Genomic DNA, 23,007 nt, shown 5'->3' on the forward strand with positions numbered 1-23,007 from the left:
CAATTTCAAGTGTTTCCCACACTCTATCACCACCTCCTATTTTGCACCTCACTTTCTCAAACCTGTTTATTTCAAAAATTCCTCAACCCCATCAGGAATCCAACTTCCAATGCAGTTACACTTCTTGTATTCTCACTTCCTCAGTGAGGATTCCGGGGCTCAGGGCTACCTGTCATTCCAGGGGCTGGTCCATCAACACCTTTGCTGATCTCTGTCACCTGGTAGCTGGAACTCTGATTAAACCCAGTTCTCTGTCCATTCTATACCTGCATCCAGGCAGCTGAAGCCAGCAGGAAGAATGAAAGGTTGGTGCTAGATAATCTCACTTGAAATTACCTTGACAAAGAACCACTCACTGTACTGCCCTCATTAACTTACTTTGCAGGTCTCTGAGCCGATTATTATTTCCTTTCTGTCAAGGCTACCAATGCCCTCCGTCTTGCTAAATTTTATGGTTAGTTCCCAGTCCTCATCTGATTCCATTACTAAGTAGCATTTGACACAGTTGCTCATTCCTCCTTGAAACTTGGCTTCTGGGACACCATATGCTTCTGGTTGCCCTCCTACCTCACTACTATCCCTTTCAATCTTCTCTTACAGACCCCTTAATGCTGGGGCATCCCAGGCCTCAATCCACAACTTGCTCTCTTTTCTCTCTAGTCTCTAGGTCAGGGTTTCTCACCCCTGGCACTACTGACATTTTGGGTTGGAAATTCTTCGTTGGGAGGTTCCTGTCCTGTACACTGTAGAAGCTTTAACAGCATCACTGGCCTTTACCCACTAGATGCTGGTAATGTCCTCCACCCTACAGTCATGACAATCAAAACCATGTACAGATATTGCCAATGTTGCCTGAGGGACAAAAATCACTCCTGGTTGAAAACCACTGGTGGAAACTCAACTAGACCCATGGCTTTAAATGTCTTCCAGAAGATGATGAGCCTTAATGTACACTCCAAGCTTGTATCTTTCTCCAAGCTCCAGACCTGTAAATCCAACTGTCTTCTTGGTATCTCTTCTTGGAGCCAAGCATTGAGATACTGAAGACAGTATTTACTTATTGTCTGCTTCTCCTACTAGACTGTAATGTCCATGCAGTCAGGGACTCGGTATTCACTATTCACCCTCAGTGCCTAGATCACTGTTGGGCATATAGTAGGCACTCAAAGTATATGTACTGGTTAAAAAATTAAACATTTAATGCATGTGAATTCATTTCATGCAGTTAATCAATGATGGGGCAGTCAGGCAGATAATTTTAAACACATCAAAGCATCTTTTAAGGACACATTTTATTTAATTTACAGTTAAAAAGAATGCTTCATTTTAAAACAAATGTGTAAACAGTATTAGTATTATCCATTAAATTTATTTAGTTAAAATTTTGCTACAGTTTGGTAAGAAAACTAGAACTAGTAGTATTCTTTCAATACTTTCGTTCTACTCCATATTCTTAATATTATTAATTTCAATTTGGACTTGTAATATATACATGAATATGTACATATGTATATTTATTGTACATAATAATTGGGTCTTTTGACTATCACTATGCCAGACAGCTATCAATTCTTAACAGCAAGTGGTTTCTTCAATGGTTTATCCTTTTGTTCTAATTTATGCTATATTTGAAGTAGAGGGTAAAATTTTCTAAGGAGGTTTGATATTTTCCTTTAAAAAAACTGCTTCCTAGATAATAGCTACATTTATGAGTAAACAGTACTGTTTTTCATTTTTTTCTCCCTCTCTGGGGGAAGTAATAACCAAATATCCAATTTTTTACCCTGTTTAGTTCTAACATAGACACTATAATCCAGTCTACTTTTAAAGAAGACCAGGACTTCCAACATTTATTTTTGGTCCAGGTAGTACCAGGACAACTTTTCCATAACTTTTCTCAGTTTATTTATTTACTTGGTGTTTATTCACTAAGCAGGAAAACGTTTGTGTATTTCCTTATGTAAATTTCCTAATGTTCCTATAACAATCCTTTTTTGAATAGAACTGAATAATATCTTAATGATTCATGCAAGCTGGAGGTGATGGCATCTTATAACTTTATAAGTAATAGACTAGAAATATTAAACATTTATGTTTGCACAGCATGGAACTCAACCCAAATCCAATTAGCTCTGTGGATGCTATAAGCTCACATTTCATACACTTATCTGTGCCTTTGAACTCTTAAATGATATCTCTATTAAACACACTTTAATGAATACACTGTGTCATGGTATTCTGTTTAAAAAAAAAGAAGAACAAAGAACTCTATCAAAATGTATGCGTATCAGTATTATCCTTTCAATCATTGCTGATTTAATACAAACTCACCAAAAAAGCTGCTAGAGACATCTTTAAAAATACTGTACATGAACAGTATGTGCCAAAAGATGGAATGCTAAGATTTAATACTAGAGAAAAATCTTAAAAATCATAAAAAAATTTTATTCTTGATTTCTTATCATTTATTAGCAAATGAAATGTTTTTAGAAAAGAGTTTAGAAAAGTATTAACTTTCCTTTATAAACAACCCTGTTTCATTTAGATAATTCTAAATGTCAGTTTTAAGGAGAGATGTAAGTCATATCAAGACATCAGTGGAATAGGATTCGATTAAGTTCTGACCAATGAATCTTGGTAAGTTTAAAAATGAAGAACATGTTCTCACAAAGTTTCAATGTAAAGGAATGCCCGCCATCTTAACAACTCATTAACTGGGGCCACTGAAAGAGTTAAAAATTATAAATATTGTTATACATAATATACTTAGTAAAGATTTTACAAAATATAAAATCTCACCCATCTTAATAATAAAATGAAAGAGAGTAAGCCCATAGCAGCCGTATTTTAGAACTGGAAGAAGAAATGATTTGGCTTAGCCAATAAAATGGGCAGAACCCTTTCTCCAATAAGGAGGCTGTCTTGGGAATTTGCCGCCTTTCCTGAAGAGCGTGGGTGGAATGACTCACCCATAAAGGCACTGTTTCAATTCTTGGGCCAAGAGATCATGCAGTTTGTTTTGCACATAAAGTATATTTCTAAGAAACAGGAATCTCGACCCCTAAATCTTGCAATGTTCAGAGAACGTGACTTAGTTGGACTCTGGGCAGAAATGAAGTTAAACAGAAAATCCTTTCAATGTGAACACTTTCTAAAATGTTTTAGTGAGTGCTGCTGAAGAAAATGCAGTGGATTTGCAGGCAATAAGATTGAATCTAGTTGGTGGCTTTCTTCTCTGGTCAGTCTCTCTTCAACAGCAAGTCTAGTCAAAGGAGCTTGTTCAACACGCAGAAGGGGACTGTACTGTCCCTTTAAGAATGCAGAACAAATGAAGCACAGCAAACATAATTTAGCTTTTCTCTGGGCACATTCTATCCATCAGTTTTCTCTATGTATACTGAAATAGTCCACAAAGAATGAATATATGCTGAATTCAAGCATGCTCTGGAAGCCTTTTCCTTCCTCCCCACCCCCTTCCTTCCTTCCTTCCTTCCTTCCCTTTCTCCCTTCCTTCCTCTCTTTCTTTCTCTCTCTCCCCTCTTTCTCTCTTCTTCTTCTTTTTTATTATAAGTGTTTGGTTTGGTATTAGTTTCATCATATCCCTTTTGTTCATAACAGTCAAGCATCACAGAAGATCTGGCCAAACAACTTGTTACATATTAGAGAATGAAGCCCAAATTTTAAAAAATCTTTTATCTGCCTTAACAGCTATAGTTTTGAACTCTGTTTTAAATTCTAACAAAAGGCAGTGCTAATAAATATAGCATGCTGTCAGGGAGTCCAATCAGCTACAATATGTCCAATCAGCTACAATATGTGTGCTTTTGGCCATTGCCACTAACCCATTAAGAAGATGAAACTTGACTTGGCGGCACTGATGAACACTTACTGTGGACATGCAGACTTGAAAGTAAAATTATTTTAGTGAGGATAAATATTTGGTTCTTTAAGAGCTACCTTCACGTTGAATGTTATTTCCTCCATGACGTACACGCGTTCAGGAAATGCCTTAGCCACCTCCTCCACACTGTTGAAATATTGCACTGGCTCCTTTATATCTCGGTCTTGTTCCAGCAGCTTGAATTGCCCTGAAACACATGATAAACGGAAGAGATGTGAGATGTTTATGCTGGACAGCTATCACCATGGCAACAGCATCCTCTTTCTTTACTCCAATCTTTTTTTGTCAAAGATTCCTGTTTATTATCATTTAAAAAAAAAGTTATCATGGCAGGTTTCATTAAACTAGAAAATATATACACATATACATATAATAAAATAAGCTTAAAAGTGAAAACATGTATTTTTTTGTTCACATTCAGAATTTATTATCAGAGGTCTAAAATCAAACTGAATGGATGCTTGTCATTTGATCTCAAAGTGCAAACTCACTCTGTTATAAATGGTTGCTCATTTTGCTTTTAACGCTAAGTTACCTTGTCATTTGGTTATAATAACACCCACACATATTACAATGTAAAACCAAGGCTTAGGAGCCTGGGGGAACTAACTTTTAAGATTTAGTATTTAAAATTTTTGCAAATAGAACAAAATAATGTAGTGGGCCCTTGCCTTTCACAGAATGAACACTCTTGGTTTCAACAATACCTGGGCAATGTCAAGGGCTCAGGACCTGCTCTAACGTGTGGTGTTGCCAGGGCACAAGCTCACGAGCTGCTATAACATGTGAAGCAGCAGCAGAGAGGATGGGCTGGGGGGGTGAGCCCCCTTTCAACGGCTGAGCCCCGCCAGCCCCTCTGCATCCAGAGCTCCACGTGGCTTCTTTCTTTCCTTTTTATTGCTGTATATGACATTCACGTGAGTAGGCTACATTATCATGGCACTCACAATTTGGGGGATTTGTGAAGAATAAAACATATTCCTAAAAATGTCAAGATCTATCATGCTGTTTATACACTTTCAATATTTGGGACACTGCTGCTACATTCTAGAAGAGTTATTTTCAGTTCAGAATAAAAGACCATATGTAACCAAGGCAAGGATACAGTGCTTCTTAGTAGTTGTTTTCTGAATCCTGTTTACAGGATAATTAATACTTGAGAAACTTAAAAAGGAATTAAAAACTATCACGAGGCAGATCTCTCAGGCAGAAGAAACAGGAAAACTTTCATTCATGTTCTTTTTTTTTTTTTTTTTTTTGAGACAGAGTCTCACTCTGTTATCCGGGCTAGAGTGCCGTGGCGTCAGCCTAGCTCACAGCAACCTCAAACTCCTGGGGTCAAGCGATTCTCCTGCCTCAGCCTCCCAAGTAGCTGGGACTACAGGCATGCGCCACCATGCCTGGCTAATTTTTTCTATATGTTTTAAGTTGTCCAGCTAGTTTCTTTCTATTTTTTTAGTAGAGATGGGGTCTTGCTCTTGCTCAGGCTGGTCTCAAACTCCTGAGCTCAAACAATCTGCCTGCCTCAGCCTCTCAGAGTACTAGGATTACAGGTGTAATCCACCGCACCTGGCCTCATCCATATTCATACCACCTGTTTTTTAGCATCTACTAGGTAGAGGCACTATTCTAGATGCTGGAGATGCATCAACAGAATGGACAAAAATCTCTGTCCTCCCAAAGCTTACATTCCAGGGGGAGATGGATAATAAATACAATAAATAAGTGTATAATATGGCAGAAAGTGAGAAGTGCTATTAAGAATAGGGCAGGGTGAGGGGGATGGAGAGTGCATGGGACCAGAGTCGGCATTGCTGAGCAGGTGACCTTCGGTGTAGGTGAGGGAGAGACGTGCTTGGTAGCTGGGGGTGGAGGTCTCAGAATTTAAACCTAGGCAACAGCTTGTGCACAAACCCTCAGGTGGGTGGGTGCCTGCTTGGCAAACTGCCAGTGTGGTTGGAGTGGGGTAAGGGGGAAGAGGGAAGAGAAAGAAAGAGGGGTAACAGGTGGTCCGATTGTGTATGGCTTTTAAAGAATTAGAGCTCTTCACCCAAGAGGAACGGATATAAGTGGAGAGGAGGTGACGTAACCAATGCCACAGAAGGATCTCTCACTGCTGTGTTTTGAAGAGTTTAAAGGTGCAAGGTGTAGAGGCAGAGACGCCAGGTAGGAGGCTCCTCCAGGAATTCAGGTAGGAGATGTCAGGGTTTGGGAAGTGCTGACAAAACGTTAGGAATCTGGCCTGAGCAACCGCAGGAACGGAGCTGCCACTGACAGAGACAGGGCAGGTTTGGAGGGAGGACCAGGAGTTCAGGCTGGACAGGTTAAGTCTGAGATAATCACTGGACATGCAAACGGAGCTATCCAAAATGTTCTTAGATGAACATGTGAGTGTGCAGGCCAGGAAAGAAGGCTGGCTGGAAACAATAAATCTGAGAGTCATCACCACACAGATGCTACTTAAAGCCATGACACTTTGATGATGATGACGAAATGACAGGCTTGAGTGTGGACAGAGGTGGGGTCTAAGTCTGAGCCCCAGGAGGCTGAGCAGGAATGGCAAGAGGAGTGAGAGGAAAAACCAAGAGCAGGTGCATCCTAGAAGCCAAGTGGTTTGACGACTCCTAGGAGGAGGGAGGGGGTGACACTGCTGCCATCAGGACAGTGAAACGAGGGCTGAGAACTGTGAAATTCACCAACTTGTATTTAAGTGGGACTTTGAGCTGGGCTGAAAACCTGAATGAACTGGATTCAAGAGAGACAGAGAAGGGAGAAACCAGAAATAATAAGAATGGACATAGGTGATATTTTGGGAGTTTTGCTATAAAACACGGAAGAAGAGAGATGGAATGGTGGCTAACAAGAGGCAGTAGAAGTGGGATCTAGGGGGTGTTGCTGTTTCGTTTACTATGATGGGAGAAGTAACAGCATACTCAGATGCTAACAGGAATGCCCAGCAGAGAGGGACAAGCTAACGACGGGAGGCATGACTGACACATGGGCAGTTCATCTCCAGCCATAAGACAGAGACGCCACAGCAGGAGCTGGTGGAAGCTCCCACTTATTGCTCCAATTTTTCCAGCCAAAGTCGGAAGGCAGGCATCAGTTGAGAATAAGGTTGAAAGAGGAGGTATTAGAGGGTTAAGGAAAGAGGTGAAGATTGTAAAAAAAAAAAAAGTCCAAAGAGAGTGAATAACATAATGTGACTACTGGGCAGCATTAAGTTCCCACATGAGGTTCATGGTCATGAATTAAAACCACATGGCTGGAACTGGAGAACATTATGTTAAGTGAAATAAGCCAAGCACAGAAAGACAAATCTCGCATGTTCACACTTGTATGTGGGAACTTAATATTAAAAACACTGATCTCATGGAGACAGAGAGTAGAATGCCGGTTACCAGAGGCTGAGAAGGGTAGTGGGGCGGGGGGATAAAGTGGGGATGGTTAATGGGTGCAAAAATATAGTTAGATAATTAGAATGAACAATATTTGATAGCACAACAAAGTGTCTATAATCAACCAGTTAGGGTAGACTTTAAAATAACTTAAAGAGTGGAATTGGAATGTTCCCAACACAAAGAAATGTTACATGCCTGAGGTGATGAATTCACATTGTACGCCTGTATCAAAACATCACCTGTATCCTATAAAGATACACAACTATGTACCCATAATAATTATTAATAAAAAAAATTTAAAAATCCCCCAAAGTGAAACCAGAGAGTGTGGCTGTGCTTTCGTCCAGCCACGGTCACACACCCAGGGGCTGGCACAAGGTAGGCAGAGATGTGGATTCAGCCAGGGCTAAAACTGCCAAGTGAGCCTGAGAAGCGTGAGGGGCAATGGAGCCGGCATGTTGGCAAGACAGTGAACATGCCACCTGGCCATGGACCCTGAACTGCATAAAGACGGACACAAGATCTTGGGTGAGAGGGAAGAGGGGCAGTGAAGAAAGTAGTGGGATCATCGTACGGTGGGCTGTGATGAGGTTGATTTTCGGAGCCTGGAGGGAGTGAGCTCAAAAGCCAGGCAGGGGGGTGAGATCAGTGCAAGCACCTGAGACAACGGAGGGACGCAGCTGTCGGTGATGATGCGGTCCGGGGACGACCATTCACGCTGAAGGCTGAGGTGGTGAGTGGCTGAAGGAACTGAGAAGCCAGGGGTGTTAGAAGGATGGAATCCCCAAGGGAAACGCCCATGCATGGGGAAAGACGTATTGCTGGAGAGAATAACAGAGAGCCAGGAGCTACAATTATGGAGCCACGAGGCAGGAATCCTAGGCTTGGCAGGTAACTAACAACACGGCAGCGGCTGATACTGTCTGATGACGAGATGTTTAGAGCTGTTAGGGAAGAGAGAAGTGGAATGGTAACGGTGACGATGAAGAAAAAGAGAGCACTTACACCCCTCAATTTTGGGGCAAAAAATAGAGCTGCCACCTGAGAGGGCATCAGGGGAGGCAGTACTCTCACAGCATATCCCTGTTTGGGTTTAACAAGATAAAAGTAATTTCAGAGAAGAGGTTAAGGATGTAGGGGTTTTGCTGGTGATGGGCCATGAAGGGGAGTTTTCAGGAGTTAAGGGGTAGGTGATAAGGACAAGACAGAGGATGCACCTAGGCATGATAAAACAGCTCATATGCTATGTAGGAATATTTAGGGGTAGGAATAATACATTTGAAAATACAGTAGGAATGTCAGATTATATGCTTTTCACAGAAAGTGAAAGAATCTTTTTTTTTTAGAGAGAGGGTCATGCCTGTCACCCAGGCCGTAATGCAGTGATGGGATCATAGCTCACAGCAGCCTTGAACTCCTATGCTTAAGCGATCCTCCTACCTCAGCCTGCCAAGTAGCTGGGACCCCAGGCATGTGCCACCATGCCTGGCTAATTTTCTCTTATTTTTTGTAGAGACGGGGGCCTTGCTATATTGCCCAGGCTGGTCTTGAACTCCTGGCCTTAAGCAATGGATCCTCTTGCCAGAACCTCCCAAAGCATGGGGATTATAATAGGTGTGAGCCACCATGCTTGGCTGAATAACAAAATTTTTTTAAAAATCCAAAAGAGTATGGCCATTTCAAAATAATACTCAAATTCTGTCCCCACAGCAAATTAAACTTCGTTTGTCTCTATTCTTATCTAGCCCATGTACAAATTCTTAACAATTATAGTATATCTACAGTTTTATTCTCTGGTCTTTCCTCCTTAGCTAAGCATTTCCCCACACAACTACACTTAGAATGTTTGCATAGCATTTCATAATGCATCTAACTATTTTTCTACTCTTATATGATTAGTTTGAGTTAGGCAGATGGCTAATTTAAATGCAAACTCTGTCACTTTCAACTTTTATGGTACTGGCAAATTACCAATCCACCTGATCCTTTTTCCTCACCTGTAAAATGAGGACACTTCAAAGGGCGGCTGTGAGGATTAAATGAGATGATGCATCTAAAGTACTTAGCACAAGTAACCATTCAACAACTCTCAGCTTCCTTTCCTCTTCTCAAGATGCACAGAGATTTTTCTTTTTGGTTCACTTTTTAAAGAATAAAATTTTCCAAAATAGGATTATCAGATCAAAGGATATCACATAATTCTTTGTGTTTAACATGCATGGATATATTGCCTTCCAAAATATCTGGACCAATCTATATTTCCAACAATGGCCCATGTTCATCCCAGCTGGATCACAATCTTTCCAGCACCGAGTGTTTTTTAAATTTGGTAATTCAATGGTTATTAAACAGCATCTCTTTTCTGTATTAATCTGCATTTCTTTAAAAATCAGTGAAGTTAAACATTTGAATTTTTCTTGTGCAAATCATTGTATACATTTATAATAAATATATTTGATAGAATCTAAATTTTTACCTCCTAGAGACATATATCTAAGAGCCACTTAAAATGTGGCTAGTCTGAACTGATGTGGTCTGTAAGTGTAAAACAGACACCAATTTAAAAGACTTAGTGCCAAAAAAGAATATAAAATATCTCATTATACTGAATTTAGCTAAATTGTGATTTATATTTTCTCATTTGTTAGAAGAATAAGAAAAGAAATTGTAGATGAAATACTGTAATTTATTTTAAATTTGTGATCAGTATTTTAGAAAATTTTTCCCAGATGGGGGGATTTGTATGTATGCCATACGTTCATTAAGTAGTCTGTGATGCTCAATCACTGAGTTAAGAGATCACCTGAAAGCTACATGCCTATATTAATTTCCATTCCATCCCTTCAGAAATGCATTCATAGGCCAAAGATGTAGCACTGCACCCTAATGCATCAAACATCACCCTACAGACTAGTGCTTTATAAGTGCTCATAGCCACATGTGGCTAGTGGTTGCTGTATTAGACAGTGCAGGTCTAGAACATCTCTGCATTCTCTTAAAACTATGACTTCTCTTAAAACTTCACTACTGTTCAAGTCCTTAAAGGAAGATTATGTGACAGAGTCCTCTTAGGGAAAAAATACGCCTGCTGATGTATACAAAGGTACAATGTTTCTTCTTATTAAATAAGAGCTTTAGAACTCCTATTTCCTTTTTCGCTCTGTTTGCCATGATTGCTGATATTTTGGTTCGAATAACAGTCTGGGTTTCTTCATTTAACTACCTTTATCCCTTTTTCTCCCAACTTGGGTTCTTGTTCTTCAAGCATTTTAAATTATTTTTCTATTGTGTCTGTGATCTTGAACTATTAGCAGCTTCAAACATACTTTGGCATATGGACCAAATGAATAATCAAATTTGGTATGGCCATGGTGTCAGTTTGTCATTGTGTTGGACAGGAAAACTTCAGAATCACACACATGTGGAGCACTTATAAGAAATTGTACTGAGAATGATTAACATACACACATGAGAGAATAAGAAAAAAAATTAACAGTTAAATATGACCAAATGTTACCACTTTTAACATTTAAGCACACTGTATACCAGATAAAGTCTTTTCATTCATTCTTTTAACTGTTTAGAGAATACCCAACAGTCAGTTAACTAACTTCTGTCTCTTCTTTTCCATAATTTTTCTGTACTGTCCTGGGAAATTTTAGTTTATATCTTTATCTGTGGACATGTATTATTATATTTTAAATGTTCTCTTCTGATATGTTAAATTATTGAAAGCCAAATACTACGTACTTTATATTTCTTATATCCCATAAATGCCTTTAAAATCTAAATAGCTAAAATCTATCAAATGTTTACTTACTGTACTGTTGAAACACTGGGTCACAGTACCTATGTGACTTCCTATTGCAGGGGCTGGCAAATTTGTTCTGTAAATATTTTAGGCTTTGTGGGCTAAACGGTCTCTATTCACAACTACTCCTCTCTGGCGACACAGTGCAAAAGCAGCCACAGACAATACGCAAACGGATGACGGCAGCTGGGTTCCAAAAGACTTTATTTACAAAAACAGGCCACAACGTGCTGACCTCTGTCCTGCTGGAAGGAATGGAAAGTATAGATCAGGACAGTGGCAAGACAAGACATTAGAAGTGAAAATGATCAGCCTTTTTATTCTATACTATCAAATAGTCACACCAAGGTCTCTTGTAAGGTACCTGAAACCACATCCTAAGCTGCCCATGTTTGTCTTAGAATGGCAGTTTTCCCTTTAAATAGGAGTCTAAAATCAGCAAGTGTAAGCTGTAGAAGTGGACTTGTATTAGGAGAATAATGCAAATAACCAGCAAACATGAATGCCCACATTTTCTCACTGTGTTTTATAAGGCCAAATTTCTACAAACTTTTCCTTAACTCCTTAAAAAAAAAAAATAAAAGGATGTGACATTCTCAGATTACTCAACTTTAAGCGCTCTGGGAAAGATGGTGAGCTACTGTATATTACGACCTTCACCATGATCGCTGTGGCTGGAAACTGGCACTTGCTGGAGTCAAACCGTGGAGACAATCTTAAGAGCTAAGAGCCAGTTCCCTGCCTACAGTGAAATCAACTTCCATGACACATATTCCCACAACCCCCACACGGAGGAACTAATTTTTTAACAGACCATTTCACGAATAACAGAGTCTTTGTGCCACCAAATAAAAAAAATTTGGAGATTGTCGAAACATCTGTTCTGAGATGTTACTGTCAAACTCTGTTCTTGGAGAGGGAGGAAACTGCATTGTCTCCCCATAGCTTTGATGATTTCATAAAAACATCTCCAGTGTGAGAACGGTTCCGTCTGCAGGCCCCGGAAACTCCCAGGAATGAATTCAACACCGATGACCGATGACATGCTCACTGGTCACAGTTTAAATAAATTTAAGGTCATATTTAAAAAGCAAAGATGGATGCTGTATTTCATGACGTATGTCTAAAATTCTGTTTCATGATTAATGTTACGAAATACCCAACATCTAGACGATATCCATTTTGTGTGTGTCCCTCAAGATAATCACCGTGATTTATCTCACAACGGACAATGTGTTAAGCAGAGCTAAGAGGCCCCAAATTCTCCCTTTGGCATCTAAGTTTCACGTGCAGCCTGTATGATGCTGAAGGGGCTATACCACAACACGCTTTCCCTTACTTAGAGGGAAAGGTCACTCATCAGAAATAGAAAAAGGAAACAAATTTTGCTAAGTAAGAAGCAAGAGCAACAATGCTGAGATGTGGTGAATTAGAGGGAACGTTAGAGGTGGTCGAATTTGGGTCTGTTCAGTTTGCTATTCAGTTCACTTTGCTATTGCCAGCAAAGACAGGGCTCCCCATGATTTGTGCTTCGCTAAATCCTCTTTTACAGCTATGGTTTTTACCGTCCACCATCCCTTCAGCACAGGGGTCTACTTTATGTGTGAAAATAAAAAGAAATGGAATGAGAGCTGCAACCTGCAGTATCCATCCGTGGGCCCATAATTCAAGTGAACAACAACATTCTACTGATGTCTCCTCCGTTATTGGGAGGAGAAAAACATGGCAGAAACCAGCCCAAAATGATAAAATAGAAAAGAAAGCAAGAGTCACAAGAATGGTACCAGAACACCAAAGCAACCTAGGAATGGCTAACGTGGGCAAAAAGGTTAAGAAAAGGGAACCCAGGAATGTTGAAGATGCCGTGAAGGGGAGGCACTGGGTCCGTGTGGTACCTCCAGCAACATACTACACGTGGCACAAAGTAGGTGCTTACTAAACAGTATGTGAAGGAATGAACGAACAAACAAACTTCTCTCTTCTCTTTCAGAGACAGGCCACAGACATAAAGTGAGATGGTTTCAAGTCAGTTGCACGAATGTAATGCATTTTAAATGGCTCAAATAACTGGACCTTAAAACCACTGGGCCATTTCCAAATGTGAAGAAATGAACAATTCTCAAGTGACAGAAACAACAAACCAGTTGCCATTTTTCAATAGGTAAATAAACCTAGGCAGGAATCTTCACTTATAAAACAATATCTAAGTTCAAAAACACTCTTGTATTTTTATCTTATATATGTATGCAGGCTGGAGTTTCTATGGGATTAAAATGTAAATGTAGAATTGCCAGGTAAGATATGCAGCACCTTATTTTGAACAGCGTCAACCAATATATTGCCTTTTAGAAAGTTTATGTAAATGTTCAGTTTCACCAATAGTGTATGAAAACTTATTTACCTAAACCCTTCATCAACAGTGAACGCTATTTAGCTTCCCTTTTCTTGAGTAATGTGAAGAGTTTTAAAGATTACTTAATAAATGTAAGTGCCAAAACATTCTAATAGGACTAGAAGGTGTAGGGTGAAAAGTAAGTCTCTCTTCCAATCTTATTCTCAGATCTCCTTGCTAAAGCAGCTGCTATCATTCTCTTGTGCATCTGTCCAGAGGCAGTATCTGATATAGTCTACACATATAATGCCACCCTTTCTAAAACAAATGGTAGCATTCTGAATGGTTATTTCCTCATTGCATAAAAATCTGTCTCATTCTTTTTAAGAGCTACACTGTATTCCACCCCATGCATATACCATAACTAATTTAAACAGTACCCTATGGATGGACATTCATATTTATTCCAATCTTTTACAGCCACAGTGATACTGAAGTTACTATTCTTGTACTATTCTAAGGCTTTGTGTACTTAATCCAAGTACATTGGTGGGAAAATGCTTAAACAAGGAACTGCTGAACCAAAGGTGAGTCTTTATTCTGGATACATACTGTCAAATTAAGTGTAAGTTTGTGTCCACTTACACCTCCACTTACAATGTGTTTCCTATGTCTTTCCTAATAATAGTTTATTGCCAAACTTTTTTTTTACCATTGTCAATCTGATAGGTGAAACTATAGTAGCTCATTAAGATTTTAATTGCATTTTTCTTATTATAAAGGAGGTACAATTACTTTTCTAAGTAATTTATATTTCATATTCTGTAAAATTTCTGTTCATTTTCTTACTACCAATCTTTGAATTTTCTGCTAATCTTAATCACAGTTTTAAAAATAAAAACACAAACTTGAAATACTAGACCATGGCATTCCCTATTCCAAAATGAAATCTAGTTAGATCTTAAAATTATGATTTTGGCAGGGGAGTGGAAGAGTAGTGGAGGAAAAAGGGAGGTAAGGAACAAATCTTAGCACAAAAGCTCAAAACCCATAACCAAAGAGAACAGGAATTAAAAAAAAAAAAAAAAGAAGCATCAATCAAATAATAATGAATTTCATCATAAATAATCTGTGGGTATTTCTACTTATTTCTCCATCTGAGATTGTATAAAACAAGCAGTGAGACCATTACTTTCCATTCTGAGACTCCATTCTTGAACTTAATTTGACCTACCTGGACTCAACACTGAATCATTCTGGGATCCATATTTTAAGCCGCCAAGCTATTTTACACCATGCAAATGGTTTCCCTATTTTTTGAAAATGGGGAAATTGCATTTTTCATTGCATCTAACTGGTCAGTTGCTTCTTCAGAATTACCAGAAATTTTCTGGGACAAATTTACAGTAAACATGATGGAACCTAAAAAGGTCTTAGATGGAGCACGGTTGCTAACATGTTATGATGGAAATCGCAGTGTTATCTTCATCCTTCTCTCTTTGCCCTTCCATCATCATATGATTCACCTTAAAATACAGCCTAAAACAAATCCACCTTACTCAAGAATCTAAGTGTTCTTAGTTCAAGAACCTAAGTGTTCCGCAAACGTTTGCAGAATAAATGAATCAATAAACACATAATTGCTCTTTAATCTCTAAACACCAAGCCCAGCCTCCTCTGCCTGGGCTGTTAAGTCCCTTCACAATCTGGCACCTCTTAGCATATGCAAACATTTCCCCACCATCTGTGCAACCAATTCTCTGCCTTTTGCCTTTGCTCACTCTCTTTTCTCAGTCTGTGGAAAACTATGGGTCCTCTCAGTGACATTCCAAGTTCTGTTCATGACCGTGTTCCTCTTTTGTTCTATTAAATACTCCTTTTCCCACTCTCTCAGCTCTCCTGGGGGACCTCGTCCACCATCTTGGCTTCAAGGACTACCTATAAGCTGACACCATACCAACCTCCCACTCCAGCCAGATCTCTCCTGAATTCCACATTTGTCCACCCAGTACCTGTGCACATCTCTGATGACTCTCCTACAAAGACCTCAAAATTGACATATGCAAAACTAAACTCATCTTTTTACTTCTTGAATCAAGCAGCCACCCACGTCAGAAGCCTGGGTGGTCATCCTTGACTCTTTCCTGTTCCTAATCCCGCACATCCAAATGGTGTCAATTTCAATCCTGTTCCTTCTCCCACATCAATCAATTCCTTTCCATCTCCACTGCTACTGCATATTCCCAACCATAGCATCTCTCACTTTGGAGGTGATTGCCTTGCCTCTAGACTTCCACTCCATTCTCTAAACCACTGCTTAAAATTAAAATCTAATCATATTTCAATACAGGATAATTTGCACAGGGTTTTTCTACAATGGGACTATTGGTAATGGTGTGGGCAGGCTGCAGAGGAACCACAGTGATAACCTGGGGAGGTATCAGAGGAGACGGTATCATTACCACTGGCCTGAAGGGACAAGGGGAGGAACTAGTTACTGGAAGGAGAAAGTGGATAAATACAGTGGCTTTGAGAAGGGGAGATGTAGCTGGCCTCGGGTGATCTTTCAGGGGAGGAAGCCAACAGACAATAAAGAATTGACCTCACTTTCTTCCTGCCCATCTCTGGCTGGGGCTATCTATCCACTGGATTAACCTAACTGGAAACCAAAAGGTGTGAGAGTCTGCTGAGTTAGCCCTAGAGGTTAGCCTCTGGGGCAGAGCAGGGTAGGGGCAGTAGAGAGTGGATTTGGGGGACAGGTGGCACATGGGAGATGTGTACACAGGCCCTCCTAGATCTGGCTCTTACTCTCCTCTTATCATGCTAAAACCCATCTAGGTCCATCCACAGTGAACTACGTCTCTTCTCACACTGAACTCACTGTATAAAATATCTCTCTTCTATTCCCAGATTTGGCCAATCTATTTATCTTCCAAAATCAACTCACTTATTACCTACTCTATTAAAAAATAAAATCTTTTCCCCAGTATATAATTGACCACATTCTCTTTAGTGATCTCATTATCTTATCTACAGATTTTTATCCAAGCATGAATAATATTTTATTGTCTGTTTACTTTTCATCTTTGTAAACTAAACAGTAACCTCTCTAAAGAAACCAGCGGATATGTCAATCACCTTTTTATTCCCAGTGCCCAATACCGGGCACAACACATACTAGGTACCTAACAAATGATGGCTGAATGAGGGAAGGAATTTTAAGCATCAGCTCAAGTCCAATGTCATCTATGAAGCTTTCCCTGACAACTTTAGCTCACACTGATCTTCATTTATTACCAGAGCTTAACGTTTAATTATTCCCTACTTATTGCACCTGCTTTTGTATCACTTTCTACCATTTTCTTAGTGATGCCACAGAGCCCTGACAGCAGGAATTATACTGTTTCTCTGATAGTAGAGTTTGAGTCCATACTAGAAACTTAATAAATGCTTTCTTTGAAGAGTAGGCATTTAGAGCAGGAGAAATACATATTTTGGGAAGCCTCAAACTCAAATATTTTACAGGACCAGAAAGTCTTATAAATTGGTAAAACTGACAAAAAAGGTGGAGATGGTGACCTCAGAGCTCTAGCACCTGCTGATTCCCAGCGACAGGAAATCTGGATATTTATGTACATGCATCCAACTTTGAATGGTTTTTAAAAGCTGGCTCAAATAAAAAATCTCATCTAGTTCAAGGACCAGTCTGTATTTCTGAGACAGAGTAGGGCATAGGTGTGGTTTGACCAAGGTCTTACAATATAACTGATTTAGGTGATGCTATATGTGAGTGGGTAAATGTTGTACAAGAAATGTTCGAGAAATTTAGGTGTGAAATCTAGGCTCCAGCAACCCTTCATTCTCCCTTCACTTGAAACCATGGACCTGAAGTGCAAGGCCTCTGTTTATAGCTGTGAGGATAAGTGTTATCAGCAAGCTCATTTAAGACTTATACAGTTGACAGGGCTCTGCCTGGGTGCATCTGGGCTCCTTCTACTTCTACTGGCCTGCAAAAAAAAAAAAAAAACAAAAAAAAAAAAACAGTCATAAAGGGTGGGAGATTCTGCCTGACTCTGAAGGCCAGAATGTGTTCAATGCCAGCATTGACAAAGAATTATAAGAGAGAATCACGTACCAAATGACCAACTTCCTAAGGAGGAGACTCTGTCAGATTTGGAAAGACAAAATAGAAAAGAAGGAGCCTTGGGCCGGGTGCGGTGGCTCACGCCTATAATCCTAGCACTCTGGGGGGCCAAGGTGGGAGGATCGCTCGAGGTCAGGAGTTCGAGACCAGCCTGAGCAAGAGCGAGACCCCGTCTCTAAAAAATAAATAAATAAAATGAAAAGAGCGAGCCTGACCCTCTGGACTAGAGTCACCTCAGGACAATTCTTTACAGGTAGCCTCACACATATCACCTCATTCAACAATCCGTGGAGACGGGCAGGGACTACTAGAGATTTCACCAATGAGGAAACTGGAGCCTGCAGATATTAAGGAATTTGCCTTTGGTCGGAGCAAGGCAGGAGCAAATCCAGGATAGTAAGTTGTGTTCTGACCCCAAATCCACCTTATCATGAAGCTTCCAAAAACCACCAACACCTCCTTGGGATGAGAACAACAGGATGGTCTACGGCCACACCACCCTTAATGTGCCCGATCTCGTCTGATCTCGGAAGCTAAGCAGGGTCAGGCCTGGTTAGTACCTGTATGGGAGAATAACACGATGAGGAGCTGGACAAGCCTTGTCTATTATGAAAAAAATATCAAAAAAGTTGGTAGGAAGAAGGGTCATTTACTATTTATATATGCAATGAACACTCCTTTGATAGAGTTTGGACGGCTGTTCAGACTGTTTCATTTAACCCCCCAAATGACCCTGGCAATTGGTTTAAATGATAAAGCATATCTTCATTAAGTATAACTTAGGGTGAATATCCATGGTGTCACTGGGAATTCACCCCATTCTGTGGAATCAGAACCCAGTCACCCTTTTATAATGTCTGGCACTGTAACTGGCAGCTTGGATGAAGCAGCTGCTTCTATTAAGGATCAAAGAACTACATTAAGAAAAAAGTCAAGGTTCTAATACATAAAAAGCAATTTTATCTGAGGTAGAATCCTTTTGGATAAATATAAAATGATCTATCTATACAAAAAACTAAGAGCAAAACTTAAACTTTCATTTTTATTTGTAGAATTTTAAGTCATTTGGTATGAAAAGTGAAGAGGAAAACAGAGGTGAATAGAATACAGAGAGCAGGGAAGAGAAAATGGGGAGAGAGGGAAATATGGAAACAGATTTAAAAAAAGACAATGGGACATAGAGAGCAACCCAAGAAAAAGACATTTATACAGATAAATATGATTTCAACCCAGAACAAAAAATAAAATAAAATAAAAAAAGACCATATGAGCACAGAAGGACAAAAGATGGATGTACACAACACAGACTTTACAGCTACATTATCATTTTACAACTATAGGCAGAAATGAAGGCAGGCTGTGTACTATTACAGTTGAGGTCTAGGAGTTTTCAATTCTATGGTTCTTATGCTTTTCTTCCATGGCTTATGGAAGTATTTAAAAAGGAAAAAAGAAAGCCAAACTGCGTGTCCAAAGTGTGAGGAGGGTGAGGAAAACACTCAAGAATTTTAACATTCCACCATTATTTCTCTATTGAAACCTGATCCCATTCTTGGCTTCTTATTTGCTCCCTTTTCCGCAGCCCAACAGTAAACTCCCACACACCAGTGGGACCACAGAGGAGAGACAATAATACGAGCAGCTGCTCAAGCTGTGGTTTTCATTAGGAAAAAAAGTGCCTTGATTATAAGAGATTTAGTTTTTAACCTTGGTGCCAAAACTGAGTGATTAAAACTCCATGTCCAGAAACACGAATGGTTTCTTAAATGTATTCAGTGGAGCAGACACAGCATTACCAAAGGCGGGTGGAAGGACAGTCCAAATTCTAACACCCACCATGGCTTAGACTTGGATATGGGATAATGGGATATGGGAAAGCTAGCAGAGACACAAAATAAAAATGTAGTGTATAAGTCCCTGCACTGTATTTCTGCAAAGGTCAGGGATACATTTTCACCAAATTCTTTCAGCTACAAATAGCGAGGCAATCAAGCTGTCAAAAGACATGGGGGAAACTTAAATGCATATTGCTAAGTGAAAGACGCCAGTCTGAAAAAGTTACACAATGTATGATTCCAACTATATGACATACCCAGAAAAGGCAGAACTATGGAGATAAAAAATGATCAGTGTTTGCCTGGGATAAGAGGGGAGGGAGGCATGAATAAGTGGAACACAGAGGTTGTTTTTAGGGCAGTGGAAATAATCTGTATGTTACTGTAATGGTAGATACCTATCATTATACATTTGTCTAAACCCATAGGATGTATAACAGCAAGAATGAGCCCTAATGTAAATAAAGGACTCTGGACGGATGTGTAGGTTGTGGACTGTACCAAATATGCCACTGTGTGCAGGATGATGTTGACGGTGGAGGCCTGCATGTGTGGGGGCAGAAGGTATGTGGGAAATCTCTGTACCTTCCTCTCAATTTTGCTGTGAACCTAAAACTGCTCTAAAAAAATAAAGCATTAAAAAAAAAAAGAAAAGAAAAGAAAAGAAAGAAAAAAAGCAAGGCAACTCCTGAAAGTCTTGCATTTGATACAAGGCTAAGGTAGGACGGCCCCGGAGGCAGACATGTTCTGTTCTTAGCTCAGCACAGAGCTGTTAACTTCCGATTCAGCATGTACTCGCGGATTATCATTTTGCCTCCAGATCTTTGCACAGCAGGTAGTGCATTAATCTCTGGCGTTCAAGTCCTGGCTTTCCCTCCTACCATGCAACTCTGGTAACCATCATACCCTGCTACACCTCGGTTTGCTTCCCAGTTCTATAATACAGGGCAGTAATAACAACATCAGACTTAATTAGGATGACTTAACATATGTAAAGGGGTTAACACAGTAAGCAGCACATGCTAAGAGCTCAATGAACATATACATATCAGAGAGAAGTCAAAGTGTGGGACAAAACACACTTGTCCCCAGAGAAAAGGAGTATAATCATGCATTACTCTGATTTTCTTACTATATGGGAGAAAGGTGTTAGCTCCTTCTTAGAGCTTAATCCTGAAAGAATTAAAACATCAAAAGTATTCTAAACTCAACCTAGATAAAGAAATAGCACAACTGGCAGTTGCGCAGATAGGAAGAAGAGAGGAGAGAGAAATGCAGAAGGTGTTCAGGGTGGCTTACTGCTACCTGGTTGGAGACTCCAGTTCTGGAAAAGATAGAGATTGGGAAATACCAACTGTAATCTTCTCTGTGACAAGCTACTTACTAAACCCTCTGCTTAATTCACTTACTAAACCCTGTGCTCAACTGTGGAGCAATTTCAATTAAAATGCCTCATGCTTAAAATATAATTCCTCTAATAATATATTTGTGACCACAGGGACAGTGGCCTAGGGTCCTACACTTGTTAGGAACCAGTCAAAACTGCAGTAAAAATCAAAAGGCCAGTAAAATGAAAAGGTCCTACATGACAGAGCCCTTATTCTTGCCAAATCTTTTTCTTTTAATTAAAAAACGAAGGAGCAAATAGCCCTGTTGTTGTTCCGCTGACCTGCAGCTCCGTTTTTGTTAAAGTGTTTCATGAAAGAGCATGCTTTCAGTCAATACATACCTTTGTCCCCCTCCAAAACCAGCGAATGGTTTTCCCTTCCACCCCCTCACAAAAGAACTACTCTCTCTCTCCTTTTGTTTTCTTTAGTCTTTGCTGACAAAAACGCCCCTGCTCTTGCTCCCGTCTTCCAATACTTCGTTTTCATCCAAATGCCTCCGCTTTTATTCACCACAGATGGAGCTTACTGAGCATTCTCTAGTGCCTTTCAGGTTTTGACCCTATTCTGTGTTAAACAGGCTGTGGTGCAAGGGGAGGACGGTGCTCAGTAAAATATTCTGTCCAACAAGGGCAGTTATGTAAACACGGCTGCTTCTGGCAGGAATGTCTGATGGGATAAACAAGGCTGGAGAGAAAAAGCACTTTTAGAGAGGAGTGACTTTGTCGGGGAACAGAGATACATTGCAAATAAAAATACTCTTGTTTCTAATGTAAGATCAGGCTTTTCATAAATACAGAAGTCACTGGGAGAAATCTAAAAAGAACAATGACTGAGTCAGCAACTATGATTTCTAATACTGTGCTGAGGGCATCCACTTTTTCATTTTGTGGTTTTAAAATTTTATTTCTTTAAAAAGAAAAACCAAAGACATTTCAAGTGCCAGGGATATTAGAAGGCTACTTTGAGAATGCATAACATTTAAGAACCTATACAGATGCCGAGTGTGAATGACAGCTAATATTCCATCAATTACGTAAGACACACAATCATCAGATAATTAGTAGGCTGATTATAAACACATCCTCATTTAGTGAGACATAACACAGGTTTAATTCAGTCTAACAGGAGTCAGTGTGAGTAGTGGACAAGAACCCAACTTTGGAGCAGGCAGACCTAGGGTCGACTCTCAGCCTTGTCCCTTAGTAGATATGTGACCTTGGGAAGAGGACATTTCTCTGGGCTTCAGTTTCCTCACATGTAAAATGAGGATGATGACACCTATTCCATGGGACTCTTGCAGGGATTAAATTATAAATATAATGTTCAGCAAAAGGCAGCATGTCCCCGATTAATAGTAACAGGATTAATATTAGTAATATTAATCACATTTTTTATCAGAATTCAATAACAATTAAAAATATGGGCCCAATTCATTTTTCCCTCCCTATTTTAACTATTAGTCAAAATATTATAATTTCAAAGATATTTATTTATTTATTACTCTGTTCAAGGCAGCGTACAAAGCTTGAAGGATATTTCGGAGCACTGAGATTACTGGGCAAAAAAATACTTAGTAATCTCTGTATTTCTTTCTCCTTCATTTATACACAGGCTTGAATTTTTTCCAAGGTCTGTGCAGTTTTTAAGATGTGACTGATTTAGGGTAGCGTGTTTATTTTGCATACCCTATAAATAAATTCATAAATACAAAACGATTACAGAATTGATAAACAGCATCACTATAGGAGATAAGTGGGATAGGAATTAAATTTACGCTGGCTGGTGGTCACCACTCGGTAGGGAGAATAAACAATGCCCACAAGTCACAGCTTATTTCAGCAATTACACTGTATTTCCACCTAGAGTCTAGCTGAAACTTTCCAAACCTGGGTAAAGAGCACACTGACATTATTTTCATGACTGTTATTCCTACTAGTCATGGGGAGGCAGTTTATTCTTCTAGCCTTCTGAGTCATTTCAACTTAAACAAACATCTTGTGGAATGAATGAAGTGTATGATAAAGGTATCACCACAAGCCAAGTGGAAAAGACTACTTAGTCTTTGGTGTTGGTAAAACTGGCTCACTATGGAGAAACACTAAAGTGAAGGTCAGGGAAGGCCTTCAGAAACAGAATGTATAAAGCAAAACAATGAGTACTTTAAAATTAAGAATTTTCTGTTCATCTAAAGATAC

The 23,007-nt window shown here is 39.5% G+C and overlaps 1 protein-coding gene across 3 annotated transcripts in view; it reads right to left on the reverse strand.

The window, feature by feature from the left end:
* GAREM1 (GRB2 associated regulator of MAPK1 subtype 1) overlaps positions 1 to 23,007 on the reverse strand; it is a 177,163-nt gene that overhangs the window by 34,252 nt on the left and 119,904 nt on the right. For all 3 annotated transcript variants that reach the window (XM_045527187.1, XM_045527186.1, XM_045527188.1), the window contains exon 3: positions 3,958 to 4,088. In XM_045527187.1, coding sequence (XP_045383143.1) covers positions 3,958 to 4,088 — 131 coding nt within the window. The remainder of the gene's footprint in view (positions 1 to 3,957; positions 4,089 to 23,007) is intronic.

This window comes from Lemur catta, chromosome 16 (genome assembly GCF_020740605.2).
Source record: "Lemur catta isolate mLemCat1 chromosome 16, mLemCat1.pri, whole genome shotgun sequence".
Lineage (NCBI taxonomy): Eukaryota > Metazoa > Chordata > Mammalia > Primates > Lemuridae > Lemur > Lemur catta.